The sequence below is a fragment of the Heptranchias perlo genome, chromosome 39 (genome assembly GCF_035084215.1).
Source record: "Heptranchias perlo isolate sHepPer1 chromosome 39, sHepPer1.hap1, whole genome shotgun sequence".
In the NCBI taxonomy this organism is placed as follows: domain Eukaryota; kingdom Metazoa; phylum Chordata; class Chondrichthyes; order Hexanchiformes; family Hexanchidae; genus Heptranchias; species Heptranchias perlo.
Window position 1 is genome coordinate 7,678,401 of NC_090363.1, and position 25,664 is coordinate 7,704,064.

At 48.8% G+C, this 25,664-nt stretch overlaps 1 protein-coding gene across 1 annotated transcript; it reads right to left on the reverse strand.

The window, feature by feature from the left end:
• Window positions 1-261: 261 nt before the first annotated feature.
• Window positions 262-24,375, reverse strand: sh3bp5lb (SH3-binding domain protein 5-like, b). Its single transcript, XM_067974008.1, has 6 exons — window positions 24,050-24,375; window positions 9,702-9,764; window positions 8,653-8,781; window positions 5,908-6,069; window positions 4,236-4,409; window positions 262-2,688 (listed from the first exon to the last, which is right to left on the reverse strand). Exons 1-6 carry the CDS (start codon window positions 24,221-24,223, stop codon window positions 2,221-2,223), a joined length of 1,170 nt encoding a protein of 389 aa, XP_067830109.1. The 5' UTR covers window positions 24,224-24,375; the 3' UTR covers window positions 262-2,220.
• Window positions 24,376-25,664: the final 1,289 nt, after the last annotated feature.

A 25,664-nucleotide genomic window follows, 5' to 3' on the forward strand; every position in this document is an offset into this window, starting at 1 on the left:
GGAGGGGGGAAAAGGGAGGCGAGGGGAACACAAGGAGTGGAACGTTTTTTGCTGAGAAACCTGCTCTTCATTAATTTGGAATGAATTTTACAGTCAATGAATTAACACCAAGACAGGCGAATCCTCCCAATTTTATTTTGAAGTCCGTAACATCACACACGCACACGCACACACACACACACGCACACACACACGCACACACACACGCACACACACACACACGCCCGCACACGCAGACACAGACACAGACGTGTACAGATATAAAAACAAGTTTGTAATAAATACGATTGAGGTACACTTGCACCGACGCAGTCATTGGACCATCTGCACAGAGTGCCAGGTCCATCGTACAGGCGGTGCCAAGCTAGGGTGGCATAAGACAGCCACCATCTCACCCACTGGAAACGGGCAGCGGAAGAAAGCAGGCCGGCCTGAACATTTCAACTCAAATAAAACTCTTCTCTTTCAAGTGTTCTTCCCCCTGAGGGTGCCGACTGGGGGGAGGTGGGGGTCAGAGTCACAGGTCGGCAGGAGGGGGTCAGCACAGCACAACACAGCTTGATCTCATCCTCGTCTGACGTAGTGCCACCCTGAACCGCGCAAGTCAGGGGTCATTAGGTGGAGACACAGAGTCGGGGAAACCCTGTCTGATTTACCCGGGCGGAGACACAGAGTCGGGGAAACCCTGTCTGATTTACCCGGGCGGAGACACAGAGTCGGGGAAACCCTGTCTGATTTACCCGGGCGGAGATACAGAGTCGGGGAAACCCTGTCTGATTTACCCGGGCGGAGACACAGAGTCGGGGAAACCCTGTCTGATTTACCCGGGCGGAGACACGGAGTCGGGGAAACCCTGTCTGATTTACTCCCCTCCTGAATCCAGGGACTCTGAAGCAAGTTGTTGGGCACCCCCTTCATCCCCAACCTGAGAGCAACTAATGGCACAGGCCAAGGATAGAGCGTACGGTTTTCCTGGTTTGTCCATTTAGTGCTAAATGAGGGAGTACCTTCATCACTTGGCCACAAGGGATGATGGGGGGTTGGGGGGGAGCGGGTGGTGGGAGCTGCCAGCTGCCATTTTAATTCCAGTTACTAGTACATAGGAGAGAAGATTGGATTAGTATCACTACAGTCAGGACGTGTACCAGTGATATACCAACACGACGGGCCACTCAGACTCTAAGAGCTTTCTGCCCTGTTCTGAAAGCTCAGCGATAGCTCTACAGCACTGATCTGAAGACTCACAGTGACAGTGTCTGACCCACTGTACACCCAGTCCCAAAGGGGGGAAAGGACAGTGTCTGACCCACTGTACCACCCAGTCCCAAAGGGGGGGAAAGGACAGTGTCTGACCCACTGTACCACCCAGTCCCAAAGGGGGGGAAAGGACAGTGTCTGACCCACTGTACACCCAGTCCCAGAGGGGGAAAGGACAGTGTCTGACCCACTGTACGACCCAGTCCCAGAGGGGCAAAGGACAGTGTCTGACCCACTGCACCACCCAGTCCCAGAGGGGGAAAGGACAATGTCTGACCCACTGTACCACCCAGTCCCAGAGGGAGAAAGGACAGTGTCTGACCCACTGTACCACCCAGTCCCAGAGGGGGAAAGGACAGTGTCTGACCCACTGCACCACCCAGTCCCAGAGGGGGAAAGGACAGTGTCTGACCCACTGTACGACCCAGTCCCAGAGGGGGAAAGGACAGTGTCTGACCCACTGTACCACCTGGTCCCCCTCTAGCTGTTCAGTTCCACTACTGCGGCAAACCACTGACTGAACGATTTGGTTTCCCGGTTGGAAGCCTCTCTGAGTGAGAGATGATGTGGGATCCCCACAGGTGACTGCAAGTTTAGAATTTACATACAGTATACACAGTGAATTATTCAGCAGGGTAAGGATCACTCACTGTGTAACTGTATAGAGTCCCTGCTTATTTAGGTGGGGCGAGGGTGGGGAGGAAAATATAACCTATCCATTTCTACAACCCGTCGGTGTGTGTAAACTGAACCCCCCTCCCCCTCCCTCCCCCCTCCCCGACCCCACGGCCCTAAACAACAAAGCACATCCCTGGGGAGTAACATTCCACTTTGTGCGTCAAAGGGCCGTGGCTGTAATATGAAGACAGGCGGCCGGTCCCTCCCTGCCACGGGCTACGTGATCGACAGTGCGGGGCGTGTCGTAGCCCCGGCCAGCTCGCCTCCAGTCAGCTGCCCGCAGCCCTACAAGCTGACGCTGCGGTGATGCTTGAAAAGGAAGGACGGCCGCCTGGGCCGGTCGCCGTCCTGGTTCATGTCGTCGCTGTCCAGGCTCACCGCGTCGGACAGCTCCTCCAGGTGCTCCACTGAGTCGAACTTCTGCAGGTCCGAGGCGATGGTCTGGAAGCTGAGCACGGACAGCGTGTCGGAGGGAGGCCCCTCCGCTCCCAGAGGGGTGTGGGCCGTGGCCTTGTCTGGCATTCCCCCTCCACCCTCTTCCTCCTCCTCCTCCTGCTGCTGCTCCTCCTCCTCCGCTGGGTAGGCTGGGCAGGTCTCGGCCCCCACCGGAGAGGCCCGCCGACACACCAGGCGCTGGAGCCTTCGGGCGTGGATCTGCTCACTGATCTGCTCCAGGTTCCGCAGGGCGACCGAGTACTTGGTCTTCGACTGGGACACCTGCTTCTCCAGGGCCGTCACTTTGGCCTTGTGCTCCTGCGGGTAGGACCAGGGGGGAGGGGGCAAGAGTGAGACGGGCGGAGCCGAGCACGGCAGCGGGGGGGGGGAGGGGGCACCGATCGTGGGTCTCTCTCCCCCTCCCCCCTCCTCCCGCACCAAGTGGAGGTGAAGCAAAGAGAAAGGAACGAAGCAGATACTGGCTCAGCAGGACTTGAAAGTTAAGAGGGAAGAGCCGGGACAGTTGGGCTCGTTTCCTCTGGGTCTTCAAAATGCTCCGACTGGAGTTTTCAGGACCATGAAATGGGAACTGGCGAGGGCGAAGCGGGCAGACTGTGGTGAGGGGTTTGAAATATCAACCCCACCTACACCCCGTCTCACCATATACTGACCCCGTCTAACCGTATAATTAACCCCACCTACACCCCGTCCCACCATATACTGACCCCGTCTAACCCCGTCTCACCGTATAATTAACCCCACCTACACCCCGTCCCACTATATACTGACCCTGTCTAACCCCGTCTCACCGTATAATTAACCCCACCTACACCCCGTCCCACTATATACTGACCCCGTCTAACCCCGTCTCACCGTATAATCGGCCCCACCTACACCCCGTCTCACCGTATACTGACCCCGTCTAACCCCGTCTCACCGTATAATTAACCCCACCTACACCCCGTCTCACCGTATAACCGATCCCACCTAACTCCGTCTCACCGTATACTGACCCCGTCTAACCCCGTCTCACCGTATAATTAACCCCACCTACACCCCGTCTCACCGTATACTGACCCCGTCTCACCGTATAATCGATCCCACCTACACCCCGTCTCACCGTATACTGACCCCGTCTAACCCCGTCTCACCGTATACTGACCCCGTTTCACCGTATACTGACCCCGTCTAACCCCGTCTCACCGTATAATTAACCCCACCTACACCCCGTCTCACCGTATACAGACCCTGTCTAACCCCGTCTCACCGTATAATCGATCCTCCTAACCCCGTCTCACCGTATAACCGATCCCACCTAACTCCGTCTCACCGTATAATTAACCCCACCTACACCCCGTCTCACCGTATACTGACCCCGTCTCACCGTATAATCGATCCCACCTACACCCCGTCTCACCGTATACTGACCCCGTCTAACCCCGTCTCACCGTATACTGACCCCGTTTCACCGTATACTGACCCCGTCTAACCCCGTCTCACCGTATAATTAACCCCACCTACACCCCGTCTCACCGTATACAGACCCTGTCTAACCCCGTCTCACCGTATAATCGATCCTCCTAACCCCGTCTCACCGTATAACCGATCCCACCTAACTCCGTCTCACCGTATAACCGATCCCACCTAACCCCGTCTCACCGTATAATCGGCCCCACCTAACCCCGTCTCACCGTATAATCGGCCCCTCCTAACCCCGTCTCACCGTATAATCGGCCCCTCCTAACCCCGTCTCACCGTATACTAACCCCGTCTCACCATATAATCGATCCTCCTAACCCCGTCTCCGTATAGTCGACCCGGAGAGGAGAGGGAGTGGGGAGAGACACTGAAAGTTCACACCCTACCTCCAGAATCTGGTTGAACTGGGCCTTGAGTTCGAAGTAGGGCTTGGATTTGATGATGACCCTTTTGAGGGATTTCTGGAGTTCCTGGACACGGCCCTCAGCCTGCTGACACAGCTGTGTGACTCGCTGATGCTCCCGTTCACTGCGCAGACGCTCCTCCTCTGCCTCATTAACCTGAGGGGACGCAGCAACGAGACAGCTATCGTCAACATACGAGAGCTTAGGTGATCCCTCTCCCAACTCCACCCTACAACCACTTCGTCACAACGATAAACCTCCCTCATCTCGTCAACTATCCACTCTCGTTCCCCCTGAGCTACAAACACGGGACTGTGAAACAGGATAACACCGAGGGGCGCCCGGTGCGCGCCCCGTACAGCACCGAGGGGCGCCCGGTGCGCGCCCCGTACAGCACCGAGGGGCGCCCGGTGCGCGCCCCGTACAGCACTGAGGGGCGCCCGGTGCGCACTCCGTACAGCACTGAGGGGCACCCAGTGTACACTCCATTCAACAGTGAGGGGCACCCGGTGTACACTCCATACAACAGTGAGGGGCACCCGGTGTACACTCCATACAACAGTGAGGGGCACCCGGTGTACACTCCATACAACAGTGAGGGGCACCCGGTGTACACTCCATACAACAGTGAGGGGCACCCGGTGTACACTCCATACAACAGTGAGGGGCACCCGGTGTACACTCCATACAACAGTGAGGGGCACCCGGTGTACACTCCATACAACAGTGAGGGGCACCCGGTGTACACTCCATACAACAGTGAGGGGCACCCAGTGTACACTCCATACAACAGTGAGGGGCACCCAGTGTACACTCCATACAACAGTGAGGGGCACCCAGTGTACACTCCATACAACAGTGAGGGGCACCCAGTGTACACTCCATACAACAGTGAGGGGCACCCAGTGTACACTCCATACAACAGTGAGGGGCACCCAGTGTACACTCCAGACAACAGTGAGAGGCACCCAGTGTACACTCCATACAACAGTGAGGGGCACCCAGTGTACACTCCATACAACAGTGAGGGGCACCCAGTGTACACTCCATACAACAGTGAGGGGCACCCAGTGTACACTCCATACAACAGTGAGGGGCACCCAGTGTACACTCCATACAACAGTGAGGGGCACCCAGTGTACACTCCATACAACAGTGAGGGGCACCCAGTGTACACTCCATACAACAGTGAGGGGCACCCAGTGTACACTCCATACAACAGTGAGGGGCACCCAGTGTACACTCCATACAACAGTGAGGGGCACCCAGTGTACACTCCATACAACAGTGAGGGGCACCCAGTGTACACTCCATACAACAGTGAGGGGCACCCAGTGTACACTCCATACAACAGTGAGGGGCACCCAGTGTACACTCCATACAACAGTGAGGGGCACCCAGTGTACACTCCATACAACAGTGAGGGGCACCCAGTGTACACTCCATACAACAGTGAGGGGCACCCAGTGTACACTCCATACAACAGTGAGGGGCACCCAGTGTACACTCCATACAACAGTGAGGGGCACCCAGCGTACACCCCGTGTAACAGGATTGGGGGCCCTGCTCGTTTGGGAACGATGGGCTTTTCTGGCCCTGGACACACACAGACATAAATGCGGGAAAGTGCGGGTTTTTTTCCAGGAGAGGTTACCTTTGAGGTGGCGTGATTCAGCATCTCCTGCCAGGTGGGGTCCAGGCGGTTTCTGTCTGCCATCAGCCCTTGCTCGGCTACGTACACCATCTCACGGGCAGCGTTGTGCATGCTGACCGCTCGCTCGTAACGGAGGGCAGCTTTCTGAGTCTCCTGCTGGGCCTTCGACAAAGGGAAGAACAACAGCCATTATAAGAGAATCGTACAGCACAGAAAGAGGCCATTCAGCCCATCGTGCAAATCCACCTACACAGACAGACGGACCTGCACAGACACATGGACACGCAGACAAACACGGACCCAGGATGGACCCGCAGACATACAGGCGGACGCATGCAGACACACACGTGGACGGACGCACTGACACACATACAGAGTTGCTCCAGTAAGTGCGCACATAACCACAAATGGTGCTTAACCCTGTGTGTATCTCCTCCCCAATAGGTTCTTAGTCCTGGAGTGATGCGGGAAAATAATAATAAACATTTTAATAATTCTCACCGTACCTCCTTCTGAGGTTGCTGACTCTCCCCGGGGTCCAGTCCCTCCCCTGAAGGTGCTGACTCTCCCCGGGGTCCAGTCCCTCCCCTGAAGGTGCTGACTCGCTCTGGGGTATCTCTGTGGGTGTTGGACACACTCTGACACTTTGCCAAATGTTCACACTTCAGGTGTGAACTTGGACAGAGTGCCAATAGGACATTTGGCCGGAGAGGGCGATTGCATTAGAGCTGAGCCTGACCTGTCTTCACCCAGCATCCAGGCATTTTCCAGCAGGACTCCTTGGATAGGAGCTGGAAACCCAAGGTTGATTTTGCCCCTCCCTAACCTGGGGATACCGAGCCCGGTTGTAACTGCTTTATTAATCATCGCCCCCGGCTGGGACCAGCTGACTCTGCACAGCCTCGCTCGCGCAATCCGGGAGCAACTGAGCAACAAATAGATTCTAAAAGTGGGAACGCCACAAAAATGGCTTTCAAAATCCCTGTCGTATTCTGTCACAAAGAAGTTAAGACTGGAGGAACAGCGGGCAAGACAATATTTTACAGCCGGTGTCATTTGTGTGCTGAAGAAATACGCAGAGATGAACCGCAGCTGCCTCCAGCTCTCATTTAACAGCCATTAAGGCTGATTCATGTCGGAGCCACCCGTGCAGATCAGTCAATAAGGAGTCTCGCTCTAGAGGGAGGGGGATGGGCGAGTAAAAATGGGGCATCCCTGCTCTAGAGGGGGGAATGTCAGATAGAGTACCCACTTTCTGATGGGTGGAACTCTATACAGCCGGGGATCTGTGTGTCCCGGGAAACAAATAGCAGAATTTAAGGGCTGTGAATAGACATGCTGTTGTACGCGAGATGGTATGAACGAAGGTAAGTGACACAGTGCGAAATTACCAGGCAGAGCGCCGCCCGGGTTACACAAACTAGGGTTGTATTCCCTGGAATTTACAAGATTATGGGGTGATTTGATCGAAGTTTATAAGATATTAAGGGGAACTGGTAGGGCGGATAGAGAGAAACTATTCCTGCTGGTTGGGGAGTCCAGGACTAGGGGACACAGCCTGAAAATTAGAGCCAGGACTTTCAGGCGTGAAGTTAGGAAACACTTCTACACGCAAAGGGTGGTAGAAGTTTGGATATGGGGCTAACGATATGGAGTTAGGTTACAGGTCAGCCATGATCTCATTGAATGGTGGAACAGGCTCGAGGGGCTGAATGGCCTCCTCCTGTTCCTATGTTAGTACCACGCAGCGCACCCCACAGACAGTAACAAACTGTACCATCCAGACAGTAACAGGCAGAGAATCTCACAGAAAGCACCTCCTCCATTCTGTACAACTCTTCAAACAGATAAACCTAAAATTATTATCAGTGGGCGAACACTTAATGTGCTCATAGACACTGCCCTTTTGTTCACTTGTTTATTTTAAATTAATGAACACCCCCACTAAAACCGTGGGCAGAGGGACATGATGTGAACGCATCAAGTGTGCGGCCACTTGTATCGCTGACCCGAGTTTCTAGGTTGTGAAACGTGTCACCAGAGCTCAGGGACATCTTTACGCTGTTAAGTGGAGCCTGACCAACAGCACCCTCTCCCCGACGAAACGTCCCAAGGTGATAGCGGCAGCGGGTGGGCACTGAGTTAGAGTTGGGCGTGAAGATTGGGCAGTTGCTGGAAGGCACTGAAGAGGAGGGTTTCGAGGGGGTTAACCAATTGTGGAGAGCCATGACCCTCAAAACAGACCACGTGTTTAAATTAAATCAGCAAAAAGAGGAAGAAACAGCACAATTGCTTCACAAAGAATCCCAATGGATCAAATCCCTTCCCGTTCACTCCAATTGTAAACAATCCCAGTGGATCAAATCCCTTCCCATTCACTCCCTCTGTACAGAATCCCAATGAATCAAACCCCTCCCTGTTCACTCCCACTGTAAACAATCCCAATGGATCAAACCCCTCCCTGTTCACTCCCATTGTAAACAATCCCAGTGGATCAAACCCCTTCCCATTCACTCCCATTGTCCAGAATCCCAATGGACCAAACCCCTTCCCATTCACTGCTATTGTATTGAATCCCTAAGGATCTTTCTTTTCATTGATCCACTCCCATTCTATCACTCCCATTGTGGGATTTTCTCATTCCTATTAACTCTGACTGTGAAAAGTTCGAGTGGATCAATCTCTGTTAACACACACCTCCCCTGGGGTGAGGAGGCTCCCCTCCCCTGGGGTGAGGAGACTTACCTCTTTTGCCTGGCGCCGGGCCTCATAATATGGCCGTGCCTTTTCAATGCAGTTGCCGAGCTGGGAGCTCTGAGCATTCAATTTCCGGGCAGACTCAGACAGGATTTTCCGGTAGGTGTTCCTCGCCTCCTGTGGGAGATCCAGATAAATAGTTCAAAACAGCACAAGGTTCCAACATAAAATATCCAGAGGCAGAGTTGGTGCCACCCCACACATATGAAGCACCAAATAGCTTAAAGCTCCCTCGACACTGTCCCATCAAACACTCCCAGGGCAGGTACAGCACGGGTTAGATACAGTGTAAAGCTCCCTCTACACTGTCCCATCAAACACTCCCAGGACAGATACAGCACGGGTTAGATACAGAGTAAAGCTCCCTCTACACTGTCCCATCAAACACTCCCAGGGCAGGTACAGCATGGGTTCGATACAGAGTAAAGCTCCCTCTACACTGTCCCATCAAACACTCCCAGGGCAGGTACAGCATGGGTTAGATACAGATTAAAGCTCCCTCTACACTGTCCCATCAAACACTCCCAGGGCAGGTACAGCACGGGTTAGATACAGAGTAAAGCTCCCTCTACACTGTCCCATCAAACACGCCCAGGGCAGGTACAGCATGGGTTAGATACAGATTAAAGCTCCCTCTACACTGTCCCATCAAACACTCCCAGGGCAGGTACAGCATGGGTTAGATACAGATTAAAGCTCCCTCTACACTGTCCCATCAAACACTCCCAGGACAGGTACAGCACGGGTTAGATACAGAGTAAAGCTCCCTCTACACTGTCCCATCAAACACTCCCAGGGCAGGTACAGCACGGGTTCGATACAGAGTAAAGCTCCCTCTACACTGTCCCAGGTCTGAGAGAACACTGAGGACAATTTGAAGTGCTTATACGACCAGCTAATTCAGCACAGACCAGGGACGTAAGCCGGGACCTTTAGGGTCAGTAGGCCTCGGTACCCACACTGGTTAAACTAACTGATCTGGCAGGGCACCCCTGCTCTGTCTGTCTGTCTCTGCGGGGGCTGTGCGACATACTCACATCCAGCTGTAGTTCCAGTTTATTGATCTCCTCGCTGGCCTGGTTCAGGTGTTCCAGCTCCTCCTGAAGGGAAGGAGGCAAATCTGGTCAGCAAAGCCTGTGTTCACTGCTCATCACACCCCCAGCACTGATACCCCATCTACATATACACCCCCAGCACTGATACCCCCTCTACATATACACCCCCAGCACTGATACCCCCTCTACATATACACCCCCAGCACTGATACCCCCTCTACATATACACCCCCAGCACTGATACCCCCTCTACATATTCACCCCCAGCACTGATACCCCCTCTACATATACACCCCCAGCACTGATACCCCCTCTACATATACACCCCCAGCACTGATACCCCCTCTACATATACACCCCCAGCACTGATACCCCCTCTACATATTCACCCCCAGCACTGATACCCCCTCTACATATACACCCCCAGCACTGATACCCCCTCTACATATACACCCCCAGCACTGATACCCCCTCTACATATACACCCCCAGCACTGATACCCCCTCTACAAATACACCCCCAGCACTGACACCCTCTACTGTAATTTGTGTGCCCCTTCTACACACAGACAATTTTGACATCTTCTATATACACTCACCCAGCCTTGACCCCTTTACTGCACACCCTTTACATACACCCCCAGCCTTGGCCCGCTCTATTGCACCCCATTCACCCCCAGCTTTGACCCCCTCTGTTGTACCCCCTTTACATTCACCCCCAGCCTTGACCCCCTCTGTATACACCCCACTCTGACACTGTACCCCATTTAGCCACAGAACCCCTCACTCTTAAGCTTCTGTAGGGCTTGGGTCCAGTGCTTGTCTGTAGCGTCGCACTTGAGACTGTTCTTAGTGTCACATGACCATTGTTGGGGGAAAAAGTTATGACTGGTTCAAAAAAAGAATTTGTTGGTTCAGTTGCACTCAATCATCAGACTGGCTAATTGGGAAAGAACCACAAAGCAGAAAAAGATTCAATGAGGAATGAGCAACCAGCAGAAAACTACACAAATCCTTCCATTTTTCTTCAAAGCCATCGTTCAAAAACAAGCGAGTACCAAACCATCCAAACCGCTCGCGCGATTTCCTCACCTTCTTTTCAACTCCATTTTCCTTTTGACTCAGATTAGCGTCTGCAGCATTTATAACACAGTAAACGTTAAAAAAAAAATACACAATCCTGAAAAATATCACTCAAGCTTATCCATCGAATTGTTTGTTTAAATGCTAGAAATGCCTGCAAGACGTTTCTTCCAGGTAGGCCTTCCTGTCTCTTTGGAGCCTGGGGCTTGAGTTGGAAATTTCGCCCGGGCCTCAAGTGCTGTGCATTTCCAGCTCCTGCGGGAAAATTCTGTGCACGTGGAGAGAGGCATCGTGAGCGTTGTCGTTTTCGGGCTGCCTCTAACGTGTACTGTGCCAAACAGCAAACCATTAAATATTTTTCCGTTTGTTTTCAGGATGTGGGTGATGGCCGCATTTGATTGCCCTTTACTGGTTCCCCCTGAGAAAATGGTGGTGGGCCTTCTCCTCGAACTACTGCAGTCCTTGTGGCGATGGTGCTCCACAGTGTTGTTCTGGGATTTTGACCCAGAGCGAGGGTTGCCAATTCTGGTTGGACTTATTCCTGGAGGTATCACCACATGACCTCCCGCCTCCAGCCGATCCCAATCGAACATATCTTTATATCCAATAAACAAAAGCGTTCAAAGAAACTGAGAAGAACACACATTGCCCCCTTGTGATTTTTCCCGAGTGTTGCTCGCAGCAGTGTCTACCCCAGACGGCAGTGGGTGCGCAGTCGTTGAGTATATTCAAGGCTGAGTTTGTTAGATTTCTAGGGGAATCAAGGGATATGGGGATCGGGCGAGAAAGCGGAGTTGAGGTCGAAGATCAGCCATGATCTTACTGAATGGCGGAACAGGCTCGGGGGGCCGTGCGGCCTACTCCTGCTCCTGTTTGTCCAGGAGATTTATCTTCAATTCCTGGAGACTCCAAGGCAATCCTGGAAGGGTCGGCGACCCCCACCCAGAGCTGATGAAGGTACGGAGATTTATGTCCCAGTCAGTGATGCTGTTCCAATTGTTCTTGACCTACTTGGTGCTATAGGTTGTGGGGATGGGAGATGCCAAAGTACGGTTGGTAAACTGCTGCAGGGCATCCTGTAGGTTGCGCGTACTGTAGCTACAGTTCGCCAGTGATGAAGGGAGTGGATATCGAGTCCAGCGACAGGGGCGCTGATCAAGCAAACCGCTGTGTTTGCATCAAACTTCCAGACTGTTGTTGCAGCTGCATCCATCCAGGAGATTGGACTCTATCTAGAGCCTTGTGTCAGCTGTGGCTCAGTGGGTAGCACTCTCACTTCTGTGTCAGAAGGTTGTGGGTTCAAGCCCCGCTCCAGCGACTCCAGGCTGACGCTCCCAGTGCAGTGCTGAGGGAGTGCTGCACTGTCGGAGGTGCCGCACTGTCGGATGAGGCGTTAAACCGAGGTCCCATCGGCCCTCTCAGGTGGACGTGAAAGCACTACAACAACAACTTGCATTTATATAGCGCCCTTAAACATTGCGAAAGGTCCCGAGGAGCTTCACAGCAGCGATTATCAGACAAAATTTGACACCGAGCCACATAAGGAGATATTACGACAGGTGACCAAAAGCTTGGTCAGAGAGGTAGGTTTCATTTCAAAGAAGAGCAGGGGAGTTCTCCCCGGGGTCCTGGCCAATATTTATCCCTCAGCCAACATCACTAAAAAAAAGAATTACCTGGTCATTTATCACACTGCTATGTTGCCTTTCCTACAGTACAACAGAGACGACATTTTCAAAAGTACTTCATTGACTGTGAAGTACTTTGGGACGCCCGGAGGTCGGGAAAGGCGCAGAATAAATCTTTACGATTCTTTTAAAAGACGAAACCTCTGATGCACGGGCCCAGTGCAAATGCTGAAGTATCCAAATTTAAGTCACATGGCAGAGCGGGTCCTGGTTATTCAGTGGTAGGTGAACACTGCGTTACCCGCGGTACTGCTACGCACGCACCCCCCTTGCCCTAACCCCCCCCCCCCCCCGGACTTTGCTCATTCACGGTCTTGCCGCTGCTCCAATGGACCGATGCCCTCCAGCCCTCACCAGAGCTGTCACATCCAACAAGTCGACAGCTCCCAGGACACACTTAGAATGTCTCATTCGCCCTCGGGATCCACCTCTGCTCAGCCTAATGAGTCTGCAGCCCTTCACTTTCCATTATTTATAGCTTTAGAGTTTGCTTTGGCTGCCGATACAATCCAATTAGTGCAATGACTTATTTATTCGACTGCTCGCAATATGTGCATAACAGCCAAAGGGGTACAATCGTTTATCCCTCTCATCCACCCTCTGCTCAGTCAGTGGCACATTAGGTCGGTCTTGAGCGGAGGAGATTAACCCTCTCACCCAGCACTTATTTTCAGTAACTCCTCCCCCCAACACCCTGTGTCACTGACTGTATCCTCGCTGACGTTAATCGGGCTCCCTCACACTGTCACTCAGCAACCCCTCCCAAGTAACCCCCCTGCTCCATACTCAGTTCTGGCCGTCAACCGTTCTAGACGATAAAGTATTTATTTCCTCTCCTACTCCTGGCACCTATCTCTTGTACAGAATGATCTAGCTGCAGATGATGGGTAATTCTTTGTGACTGGACAGTTCTCTGAGCCTTACCATAAATGACACGTTCAGTGGGCAATCTAATCTGCACTGAGAACAGTACAACTAACAAACTCCGCAACACTGCTAATTGTAACCTATCATCTTACCGAGAGACAGTATCGCCCCGTATACCCCCAATAACACTGCCCTGTGTACAGTTCAGAATCAGGGGGATCTCACCCCTTACATCCCCGATAACACTGCCCCGTGTACAGTTCAGAATCAGGGGGATCTCACCCCTTACATCCCCGATAACACTGCCCCGTGTACAGTACAGAATCAGGGGGATCTCACCCCTTACATCCCCGATAACACTGCCCTGTGTACAGTACAGAATCAGGGGGATCTCACCCCTTACATCCCCGATAACACTGCCCTGTGTACAGTACAGAATCAGGGGGATCTCACCCCTTACATCCCCGATAACACTGCCTTGTGTACAGTACAGAATCAGGGGGATCTCACCCCTTACATCCCCGATAACACTGCCTTGTGTACAGTACAGAATCAGGGGGATCTCACCCCTTACATCCCCGATAACACTGCCTTGTGTACAGTACAGAATCAGGGGGATCTCACCCCTTACATCCCCGATAACACTGCCCCGTGTACAGTTCAGAATCAGGGGGATCTCACCCCTTATACCCCCAATAACACTGCACTGTGTACAGTTCAGAATCAGGGGGACCTCATCCCTTATATCCCCGATAACACTGCCCCGTGTACAGTTCAGAATCAGGGTCTCACCCCTTATACCCCCAATAACACTGCCCCGTGTACAGTTCAGAATCAGGGGGATCTCACCCCTTACATCCCCGATAACACTGCCCTGTGTACAGTACAGAATCAAGGGGATCTCACCCCTTACATCCCCGATAACACTGCCCCGTGTACAGTTCAGAATCAGGGGGGCCTCACCCCTTATATCCCCGATAACACTGCCCCGTGTACAGTTCAGAATCAGGGGGACCTCACCCCTTATATCCCCAATAACACTGCCCTGTGTACAGTACAGAATCAGGGTCTCACCCCTTATATCCCCGATAACACTGCCCTGTGTACAGTTCAGAATCAGGGTCTCACCCCTTATATCCCCAATAACACTGCCCTGTGTACAGTTCAGAATCAAGGGGATCTCACCCCTTACATCCCCGATAACACTGCCCTGTGTACAGTTCAGAATCAGGGGGACCTCACTCCTTACATCCCCGATAACAGTGCCCCGTGTACAGTACAGAATCAGGATCTCACCCCTTACATCCCCGATAACACTGCCCTGTGTACAGTTCAGAATCGGGGGGATCTCACCCCTTACATCCCCGATAACACTGCCCTGTGTACAGTTCAGAATCGGGGGGATCTCACCCCTTACATCCCCGATAACACTGCCCTGTGTACAGGACAGAATCAGGATCTCACCCCCTTTACCGCTATAAAGTGTGGTGCCCAGAATGGGACACAATGATTTATAAATAGTGTGGGGAATGCTGCTTCTCCCTGGCGACATCCCCACCTCTCCCACTGCTGCATGTGTGCAATAACTTCAGTGAAATCATTTTTTTTTAATAAAAGGACAGGCACTTCCTTCCATCATCAAGGAGATCAAGTAGGCCAGAAATGTCACACCTGCTGTCAATCAGTGAACCCAGAGCCAGCAAACGGCCCCCAGCCATCGCTGGAGAGTCAGCAATACTCACTAAACTTAAATGTCCTACGTATTCTACATATTACTGTACTGTCTTGTCCTGGGTTACGGTATTCCACATATTACTGTACTGTTCCGGGTTATAGTATTCGACATATTACTGTACTGTCTTGCTCCGGGTTATAGTATTCGACATATTACTGTACTGTCTTGTTCCGGGTTATGGTATTCCACATATTACTGTACTGTGCTGTTCCGGGTTATGGTATTCGACATATTACTGTACTGTCTTGCTCCGGGTTATAGTATTCGACATATTACTGTACTGTCTTGTTCCGGGTTATGGTATTCCACATATTACTGTACTGTCTTGCTCCGGGTTATGGTATTCCACATATTACTGTAATGTCTTGTTCCGGGTTATAGTATTCGACATATTACTGTACTGTCTTGTTCCGGGTTATAGTATTCGACATATTACTGTACTGTCTTGTTCCGGGTTATGGTATTCCACATATTACTGGACTGTCCTGTCCTGGGTTACGGTATGCTACATATTACTGTACTGTCTTGTCCTGGGTTACGGTATGCTACATATTACTGTACTGTCTTGTCCTGGGTTACGGTATGCTACATGTTACTGGACTGTCTTGTCCTGGGTTACGGTATGCTACATATTACTGTACTGTCTTGTCCTGGGTTACGGTATGCTACATATTACTGTACTGTCTTGTCCTGGGTTACGGTATGCTACATATTACTGTACTGTCTTGTCCTGGGTTACGGTATGCTACATGTTACTGGACTGTCTTGTCCTGGGTTACAGTATTCCACATATTACTGTACTGTCTTGTTCTGGGTTACGGTATGCTACATATTACTGTACTGTCTTGTCCTGGGTTACAGTATTCTACATATTACTGTACTGTCTTGTTCTGGATGATAGTATTCAACATACAACATCCCAAAACATTTACTTTATTCAGAACTGAGCTCTGGCCAAAGAAGTGCTGGCAGACAGAAAAGGAAGTTTAAAGATAGTTTGAAATCCACCCTGAAGAAATGCGGTATTGACGTCAGTACCTGGGAGGAAACCAAAGATTGCAAACTATGACGATCCATATACTGGCAGGGAGGCAACAAGTTTGAACAAGCTAAAGGATTGCCAAAGAAGAAGAAAAACGTAAAGAGAGGAAGGAATATTGATCTGCTACGATTACACCATCAACTAGAGTGTCTTTCACATGTCAGTTTTGTGGTTAAATCGGTCTCTCTGGGGCTGGTTTACAAAGCCATCTAAATGGTCACCAAGAACATGGACAAACTTAAAACGCCAATCTCTTTTTTTTTCCTTTTTATGTTGGGAAACAATCTTACTCGATTATCTAGGGATTGCCAAAAGATGTTCTGTATTATTGTGTATGCTGTCCTGCACACATCGTCCTATAACCAGGTTATTATTATTCTACATGTTACTGTACATACCGTCCTGATCTGGGCTATATTAGTTTACATATGTTCTGTATATTATTGTACACACTTTTCTATACCTGGTTAAAATTATTCTACACACTGTCTTATACCTGGTTTATATTACTGAACATGTCGTTCTGCATCACATTATAATTATTCTGTAAATGATTGTACGCACCATGTATTATGTATATTATTCTGTATATTTATTGTTCTGTATATTATAAATGCTGCTTTGTACTGGACTATATTATTCTACAAACCTTCCTGCACTAGATTGTATCCACAGTACCCAAATCCCGGGTGAAAGGTCCAACTCTTAGGATTGGAGCACCCACCTTCTGTATAATATTGAACATGCCTCTGGTATTATTGGTGTGTATGTTATTAATAGCATGTTACAGGTTTTGCATATAGAGCGCACTTCCTGTTAAGTGTGATGGATGAGTGTCAGTCGTGACTCAGTGAGTCGTGCTCTCACCTCTGAGTCAGAAGGGCATGGGTTTGAGTTCCACTCCAGAGACTTGAGTACAAATTCCAGGCTGACAGTCTCAGTGCAGTACTGAGGGAGTGCTGCACTGTCGGAGGTGAGATGTTAAACCAAGGCCCCGATTGCCCTCTCAGGTGGACGTAAAAGATCCCACACCACTATTTCGAAGAACAGCAGGGGAGTTCTCCCTGGTGTCCTGGGCCAATATTTATCCCTCAACCAACATCACTAAAAAAAAAGACGATGTGGTCGTTATCTTATTTTCGGCCAGCACAGACATGATGGGCCGAAGAGCCTCCTTCCGTGCCGTAAATTTCTACGATTCTACGTCACACTGACTTCCTGTAACACCCTCCCTGTCACGTTTTGTCAATAACACCCTTACTGTTATAAAGCAGCGTATTCTCCAATTCCCCATCACCGTGGATGTACTGCTGGTACAAATTAAAAACAGACTGTCAGAGTACACAAATGTCACACTTTGTTACAGATGCAAACTCTCTGACCTTAAAAAGGACACGCCAGCTTGAGCACAGCACCGCCTTAGCAACAGAATAATACATACCCCTATCATCACAAAACAATGCCATTCGATTTACCATTGTATAAAAAGGTACCTCCAGCCCACGTTAGCCCATCGCATCTGTCCATATACAAAGTTCTTTTCTGTGTCACACTTAGAGGTATTAACAAAGAGGGAAAAAAAAGCCAATCATATATTTTTTGTTATATTCGTTCTCGGGGTGTGGGCATCGCCGGTGAGGCCGGCATTTATTGCCCATTCCCTAGTTGTCCTCAGAAGGTGGTGATGAGCCTTCTCGAACCGCGACAGATAGTGGTTTGATACAACTGAGTGGTTTGCTCGACCAACTCAGAGGGCAGTTACGAGTCAACCACGTTGGTGTGGGGCTGGAGTCACTTAGAGGCCAGGCTGGGCCAGGACGACAGGTTTCCTCCCCTAAAAGGAACAAAGTTGGGTTGTCTTAAAAACCAGTTGGGTTTTTACGACAATTCGACAGCTTCAAAGTCACTTTTACTGATACCGGCTTTTTATTTCCAGGTTTTCTTTTTGAAGAAATGGGATTTGAACTAATGCCCTCTAGATTACTAGTCCAGTAACATAACCACTACACTAGCATACCCTCGCTCATATAGGATGCACAGAGCCACAAGAACGACATAATTGACCCAGGTCAGAAGCAGCTGGCATTAAGTGACCTGCTTTCCCTTTTTAAAGCTGTAATTGTTCAGCTCAGAGGGCCCACAACGTCGGGCTATCATGTGACAAAACTTTTAGCGCACACCGAGAATCGGACTTCCATAGCAACGGGACTAAAACAGCCGTTTCCACAATGCATCGCTCACTCACAGACTCAGGGTTCCTCCACACAAACTGAAAATCCACAGTACCCAAATCCCGGGTGAAAGGTCCAACTCTTAGGATTGGAGCAGAACTCAAGCCCTCGGCCGGAGAGAAAGAGAGGAAAGGGGGAGAGAGAGAGAGAGAGAAGAAAGGAGAGAGAGAGAGAAGAAGAAAGGAGAGAGAGGGAGAGAGAGAAGAAGGAAGAAGAAAGAAGAAAGAGGAGAGAGAGAGAGAAGAAAGAAGAAAGAGGAGAGAGAGAGAGAAGAAAGAGGAGAGAGAGAGAGAAGAAAGAGGAGAGAGAGAGAAGAAGAGGAGAGAGAGAGAAGAAGAGGAGAGAGAGAGAAGAAGAGGAGAGAGAGAGAAGAAGAGGAGAGAAGAAAGGAGAGAGAGAGAGAAGAAAGGAGAGAGAGAGAAGAAGAAAGAGGAGAGAGAGAGAGAAGAAGAAAGAGGAGAGAGAGAGAAGAAGAAAGAGGAGAGAGAGAGAGGAGAAGAAAGAGGAGAGAGAGAGAGGAGAAGAAAGAGGAGAGAGAGAGAGGAGAAGAAAGAGGAGAGAGAGAGAGGAGAAGAAAGAGGAGAGAGAGAAGAAAGAGGAGAGAGAGAAGAAAGAGGAGAGAGAGAAGAAAGAGGAGAGAGAGAAGAAAGAGGAGAGAGAGAAGAAAGAGGAGAGAGAGAAGAGGAGAGAGAGAAGAAAGAGGAGAGAGAGAAGAAAGAGAGAGAGAAGAAAGAGGGAGAGAAGAAAGAGGGAGAGAAGAAAGAGGGAGAGAAGAAAGAGGGAGAGAAGAAAGAGGAGAGAGAGAAGAAAGAGAGAGAGAGAAGAAAGAGAGAGAGAGAAGAAAGAGAGAGAGAGAAGAAAGAGAGAGAGAGAAGAAAGAGGAGAGAGAGAGAGAGAGAGAGAAGAAAGAGAGAGAGAGAGAGGAGAGAGAGAGAGAGAAGAAAGAGAGAGAGAGAAGAGGAGAGAGAGAGAAGAAGAGGAGAGAGAGAGAAGAAGAGGAGAGAGAGAAGAAGAGGAGAGAGAGAAGAAGAGGAGAGAGAGAAGAAGAGGAGAGAGAGAAGAAGAGGAGAGAGAGAAGAAGAGGAGAGAGAGAAGAAGAGGAGAGAGAGAAGAAGAGGAGAGAGAGAAGAAGAGGAGAGAGAGAAGAAGAGGAGAGAGAGAAGAAGAGGAGAGAGAGAGGAGGAGAGAGAGAGGAGGAGAGAGAGAAGAAAGAGGAGAGAGAGAGAGAAGAGGAGAGAGAGAGAGAAGAAAGAGGAGAGAGAGAGAGAAGAAAGAGGAGAGAGAGAGAAGAAGAAAGAGGAGAGAGAGAGAGAAGAAGAAAGAGGAGAGAGAGAGAGAGAGAAGAAGAAAGAGGAGAGAGAGAAGAAAGAGGAGAGAGAGAAGAAAGAGGAGAGAGAGAAGAAAGAGGAGAGAAGAAAGAGGAGAGAAGAAAGAGGAGAGAAGAAAGAGAGAGAGAAGAAAGAGAGAGAGAGAAGAAAGAGAGAGAGAGAGAAAGAAAGAGAGAGAGAGAGAAGAAAGAGAGAGAGAGAGAGAAGAAAGAGAGAGAGAGAGAGAGAGAAGAAGAGAGAGAGAGAAGAAAAAAGAGAGAGAGAAGAAAAAAGGAGAGAGAGAGAGAAGAAGAAAGAGGAGAGAGAGAAGAAGAGGAGAGAGAGAAGAAAGAGGAGAGAGAAGAAAGAGAGAGAAGAAAGAGGAGAGAAGAAAGAGGAGAGAAGAGAGAGAGAGAGAGAGAGAGAGAAGAAAGAGAGAGAGAGAAGAAAGAGAGAGAGAGAGAAGAAAGAGAGAGAGAGAGAAGAAAGAGAGAGAGAGAGAAGAAAGAGAGAGAGAGAAGAAAGAGAGAGAGAGAGAAAGAAAGAGAGAGAGAGAGAAAGAAAGAGAGAGAGAGAAGAAAGAGAGAGAGAGAGAGAAGAGAGAGAGAGAGAGAGAAGAAAGAGAGAGAGAGAGAGAAGAAAAAGAGAGAGAGAGAGAGAGAGAGAGAAGAAAAGAGAGAGAGAGAAGAAAAGAGAGAGAGAGAGAAGAAAAAAGAGAGAGAGAGAGAAGAAAAAAGAGAGAGAGAGAGAGAGAAGAAAAGAGATAGAGAAGAGGGGGGGGTAGAAAAAGAGAGAGGGAGAGAGAGTGTGAGTGCAGTTTTTGGTATATTAATCTGATCTTATTAAAGGAGACAACATTGCTAATGTTAGCTTGTAGCGGAAATTCAAATCAGTCTGTTTTTAATCATGCACTTTGTTTATGGTGTCTCTTTCTTTTCCTTCCTGTACTATGATGAAATAAGTTAAGGATCCATTTTGACACAACGAGTGCATTCAACACATTTATATGTGGTGGTTTCGATTGTTTCTATACTGGGTTGTGTTTATTATTAAAAATATGGAGACAGAAAACCAAACTTCTGCAGGGATTCCTACACATTAAATGATTAATTTAATGGATAAGCTTAGTTCTTTTGTTTCTAAATACATTTTTATTTTTACCTGGCTACATAGTCAGCTGGGTCAGAAATGCAGGATAAAAGGCTGAACGAAACCAGTTGAATAAATAAATTGAGTATCGGGTTTGGTTCAAATTGTGACATTTGAATTAGTTGTATTTTTTCTGTGAGATCTTTCTTAATTTATACAGTCTGCTGAATTATTACTAACGTGAGCGAGGAGTGGAAATAACAGCCGTGGGAATTTGGCGCTGAAAAATTGCACTATCAGGTAATTTGAATTCAGGAACTGAATTAAAAGGAGCAGGCTACATTTGAGAAAATCAATTCCTTATTTGAGCCAATAACAACAGCGTGACATGTGCTTTTATTTTGTGTCAAGGACAGATTTTAGATGCACCTATAGATTTGATATGGGCTCTGCTATATGCTCTGCTATATATATATAGATACATAATATATTATTTATTCTGCTTCTCTCTCTCTCTATGTGTCTCAGAATCTGTTTCCCTCTTTTGTGTGAAGCACCTGGGATGTTTTGCTTTGTTAAAAAGCCTAATTCCACTTGTGGGGGGAGTCCAAAGCTCGAGGTCATAAATATAAAATAAATCGCTAATAAATCCAATAGGGAATTCAGGAGAAACTTCTTTACCCAAAGAGTGGTTAGAATGTGGAATGCGCTACCACAAGGAGAGGTTGAGGCGAATAGGGGTAGCTAGATAACTACATGAAGGAGAAAAGAAGAGAAGGATATGCTGATAGGGTTAGATGAAGTAGGGTGGGAGGAGGCTCGTGTGGAGCATAAACGCCGGCATAGACCAGTTGGGCCGAATGGCCTGTTTCTGCGCTATAGTTTCAAAGTAACTCGATGTAATTAAGTGCAAGTTGTTGCCTCTGATATTATTTGTTCCATTACCCACATCATTAAAAGCTTCGATCGAGCACGTGTCCATCACATCACACCCGAAAAAGTGTCACACACAGTGACTACACTTCAAAAGTAATTGCGCTTTGGGACGTCCCGAGGTTGTGAAAGGCAGTATGTAAATGCAAGTCTTTTTCTTTCCTTCTACATCAACAGACAAAAGATTAATGCAAGAAGGCCTGCCTTGCTGTCTGGACTCTATGATTTGAGTTGGAAATTTCCCTTGGGCTTTGAGTGCTGGACACTTGCCGTTGCCATGGCAAACTTAAGCGTGAGAGATGCTTTGTTGGAATTCTACTTTTTAAAAAAGATTTGTTGTTGGAACTTGGGCAACGCTGCTCAGGTCACATTTATTGCCCATCCTTGGTATCTTCTACGTCGCAATTGTCTGTACAACTCAGTGGCTTGCCAGGCCGTTTCAGAGGGCATTAAGAGTCAACTACACAGCCTGGACAAAGCTCATGTCTAGGCCGGACCAGGTTGGGGTGTCAGCTTCCCTTCCCGGAAGGACATTAGTGAACCAGTTGGGTTTTTGCAACAAGGGAGATCTGCTGCACATTCATCACTCTTCATTATTAAACGTTCTCAATGTAATTAACTGGGAATAAGAGGCTCTGCAGAAGAGGAGCGAAGTTATCGGCACTTTAGACATGCGTTACAAAGTGATGGAATTAGTATCAAAGACATCCGTGAGTCCCTACATCTTGGTGCTAACTGTGAGTCAGTAGGTAGTACGCTCGTCTCTGAGTCAGAAGGTTGTGGGTTCAAGTCCCCCTCCAAAGACTTGAGCACAAAATCTAGGCTGACACGCCCAGTGCCAGTGCTGAGGGAGTGCTGTACTGTCAGAGGTGCCGTCTTTCGGATGAGACGTTAAACCGAGGCCCCCGTCAAGTGGACGTAAAAGATCCTGTGCCACTATTTCGAAGAAGAGCAGGGGAGTTCTCCATGGTGTTCTGGCCAATCCCTCAATCAACATCACTAAAACCAATATCTGGTTATTTATCACATTGCTGTTTGTGAGGACTTGTTGTGCGCAAACTGGCTCCTGCATTTCCTACATTATAACAGTGACTACACTTCAAAATTACTTCATTGGCTGTAAATCACTGAGACGCCTGGTGATGGTGAAAGGCGCTATATAAATGCAAGTCCTTCTTTCTTTTTCAGCATCAGTGAGGTGTAATATTTTTACCTTGAGTCAGTTGTGTGATATAATTCTTGAGTACATTTGTTGTATTACAATTGTGTTTACGTTACAAGAGGAAAATCAGAAACTGAGCTCCAGGTCTCAGATTGCCTGTAAACAATGTTCACATCGAATGATACAGCACAGGAGGCAATTCGGCCCATCGTGCCTGTTCCAGCTTTTTGAAAGAGCTATCCATTTGGTCCCACTCCCCTGCTCTCTCCGCATAGCCCTGCAATTTTCTCCCCTTCAAGTATTTATCCAAGTTACTTACTGAATCTGCTTCCACTGCCCTTTCAGGTAGTGCATTCCAGATCATAACTCACTGCATAAAAAACATTCTCCTCATCTCACCTCTGACTCTTTTGACAATTACCACGCGCTCTGTCTCACACACAAGCATATATCTGAGAATCTGTCATACATCAGAGGTCACACTTCAAAGTACTAAAAGTATATATATATTAAAAAAAAGTTTTTCTGGCCTGGAGCCAAAAATTTACAAGCAACCTCCAATCTACAAATTCCCCTCAGTTAATTGCAGGTTGACCTCAGTCTTTGTTTACTTATAGTAATCAGACTTTTTAAACATTGCAGGTATAGACCACTTTATAGTACAACGCTTCTGTTGTTATGAAAAACCAGCACATCGTGAAGTTACCACAAACAGTATCAGTAGGGGGGAGATCCACTAATACAAATGCATATTTTTAAAAAATCTTGTATCTATCATCACATCTACATTAATAAAAAAAACTAATCGTTTCCTTGCTGGTAATTATGACCTTGACAACCTGGCCTCTCTCCCAAAGACAGGAGCCAAGGATTTACAAGCAGCTGCCAATCTAGAGATAAACTTCACCCAGCCATGAGCCTCAGGATGTGCCTGTTGACACCAATCTCACATATTCGGCCTTAAAGGGACAGGGTTGGGGGTTAAACACAGGTCCATCTCAGCAGCTGAACATGGCAACCAAGGCTCCACACCCCAGAGTACCCATGAGCAACGGCACGGGAGGTCAGCTAGTGTACATATATATCATATGGACATACACACAACATGTGTGTCTATAGATGGGGCGGTCTCAGCCCCTGATAACGACTTGCTGCATCATTACATACAGATATTGCCCGTCTCCCTCCCTTCACCTGGATGCGCGGGTCCAGCTCCTCTTCCTCCTCCCGGGCCGCCCGGGCCTCCTTCTGCCCGCCTCCGAATCCCGGTCCCGTCCCCGTCCCCGTCCCCTCACGCTGAGCGGTGACAGCGGCCCCCGGTTCTCCGGTCCCGGCGGGACTCTCCCTCTGAGCCCCCGGCTCTGTCATTCCGCCATATACAGCGCCGAGGCCGCGGCTTTTCTCTCTCTCTCTCTCGGGTTAATACCAGAGCGGCCCCGCTGCCTCCCGCCGCCGCCGCCGCCGCCGCCAACCGAACACCCGCACCTGCCGCTCGCCGTACTACGTCACCGTACGGCGTCACGCCCGCAGCCGGCGAGGGGCGCCGCCATCTTGCCGTACGGCACCGCCCCCTTCCCCTGCAGGTAAAAAACATTTTAACTGTTCACTGGGGTTAGTGTCATATTCCGCAGTCAAACAATTGAACTGAATTTAATAATATTAAGAATACTGGATTTAAATAGGCAGCTAACCAGAGATTATTGCGGCTTTCAAGACGTTTTAAAAGTTTTTCTCGTCCACTACAATTAATATTCCTAATTTTTAAAGAATACTTTTATAACAATACTCCTAAGATACACAATATTCTGTAGACACCGCTCATTCAGCACAATTATTAGCTCTTATTTTATAAGTTTTTTCTAATAAACTTTGATCTTTACAGCTTTTTCGGAATTAACTGTTGTAGATTTCAAATCACTTTAAAAAGTATTTCACATCCACCCAAATTTACTAACTCCAGGTTTCTCAAGTTCTTTTCCCTAATTAACCTTTCTTTTGTATTTATGAAGTTTCGCAGGATTGAAAGGCTGGTGGGTCTTTTACAATACTGCACAATTTTTTTAATATAGTTTCTTTACTGTTTACTTGCATTGTGTGGTATGCCTGCTCTAAAACAATAAAAGTAGGTGTCAGTTGATTGTGCTCTTGCTTCTGTGTCAGAAGGTTGTGAGTTCAAGCCCCACTCCGGAGATTTGAGCATGTAATCTAGACCGACGCTTCCGTGCAGTATTGAGCGGCTGTTATGCTGTCGGAGGTGTCATCTTTCGGATGAGACGTTAACTGTCTCCGGTGGACATAAAAGATCCCACGGCACTATTTCGAAGAAGACTCCTAGTGTCCTGGCCAATATTTATCCCTCAACCAACACCACCAAAAATAGATTATCTGGTCATTTATCTCACTGCTGTTTTGTGGGATCTTGCAAATTGGCTGTCGTGTTTCCTACAATGCAACAGAAACTACACTTTAAAAGTACTTAATTGGCTGTAAAGCGCTTTAGGACTTCCTGAGGTCGCGAAAGGCACTATATAAATGCAAGTTATTTTTCTTTCTTGACCAGATTGACATACTTTAAGAAAAAAATAGAGTGAGTAAAATCTAAAGTCATTTGTTAGATTGAGGCTACAAATTGGCGCAGAGACCGGAACCTAAAAGTGGGGAGTTAAGATTGAATGAGGGAAATCTCTTCCAGAGCGCCGGGGACGATTTCAGAATGTGAGACCGGAAGTTCCGCGTCTCTGTGAAACCGGTCTATCGGGCACGCTGGTGACGTCATCACGCGGCGCGGTTGCTATGGGAGGTGGGCCTG

Excerpts from the sequence above, each read along its gene's own strand:
- sh3bp5lb (XM_067974008.1), bottom strand. The coding sequence starts at position 24,223 with ATGACAGAGCCGGGGGCTCAGAGGGAGAGTCCCGCCGGGACCGGAGAA. Across the intron at positions 4,410-5,907 it reads TGAATCACGCCACCTCAAAG|GTTAATGAGGCAGAGGAGGA; the intron begins GTAACCTCTCCT and ends GCGTCCCCTCAG. Across the intron at positions 2,689-4,235 it reads AGTTCAACCAGATTCTGGAG|GAGCACAAGGCCAAAGTGAC; the intron begins GTAGGGTGTGAA and ends TCCTACCCGCAG.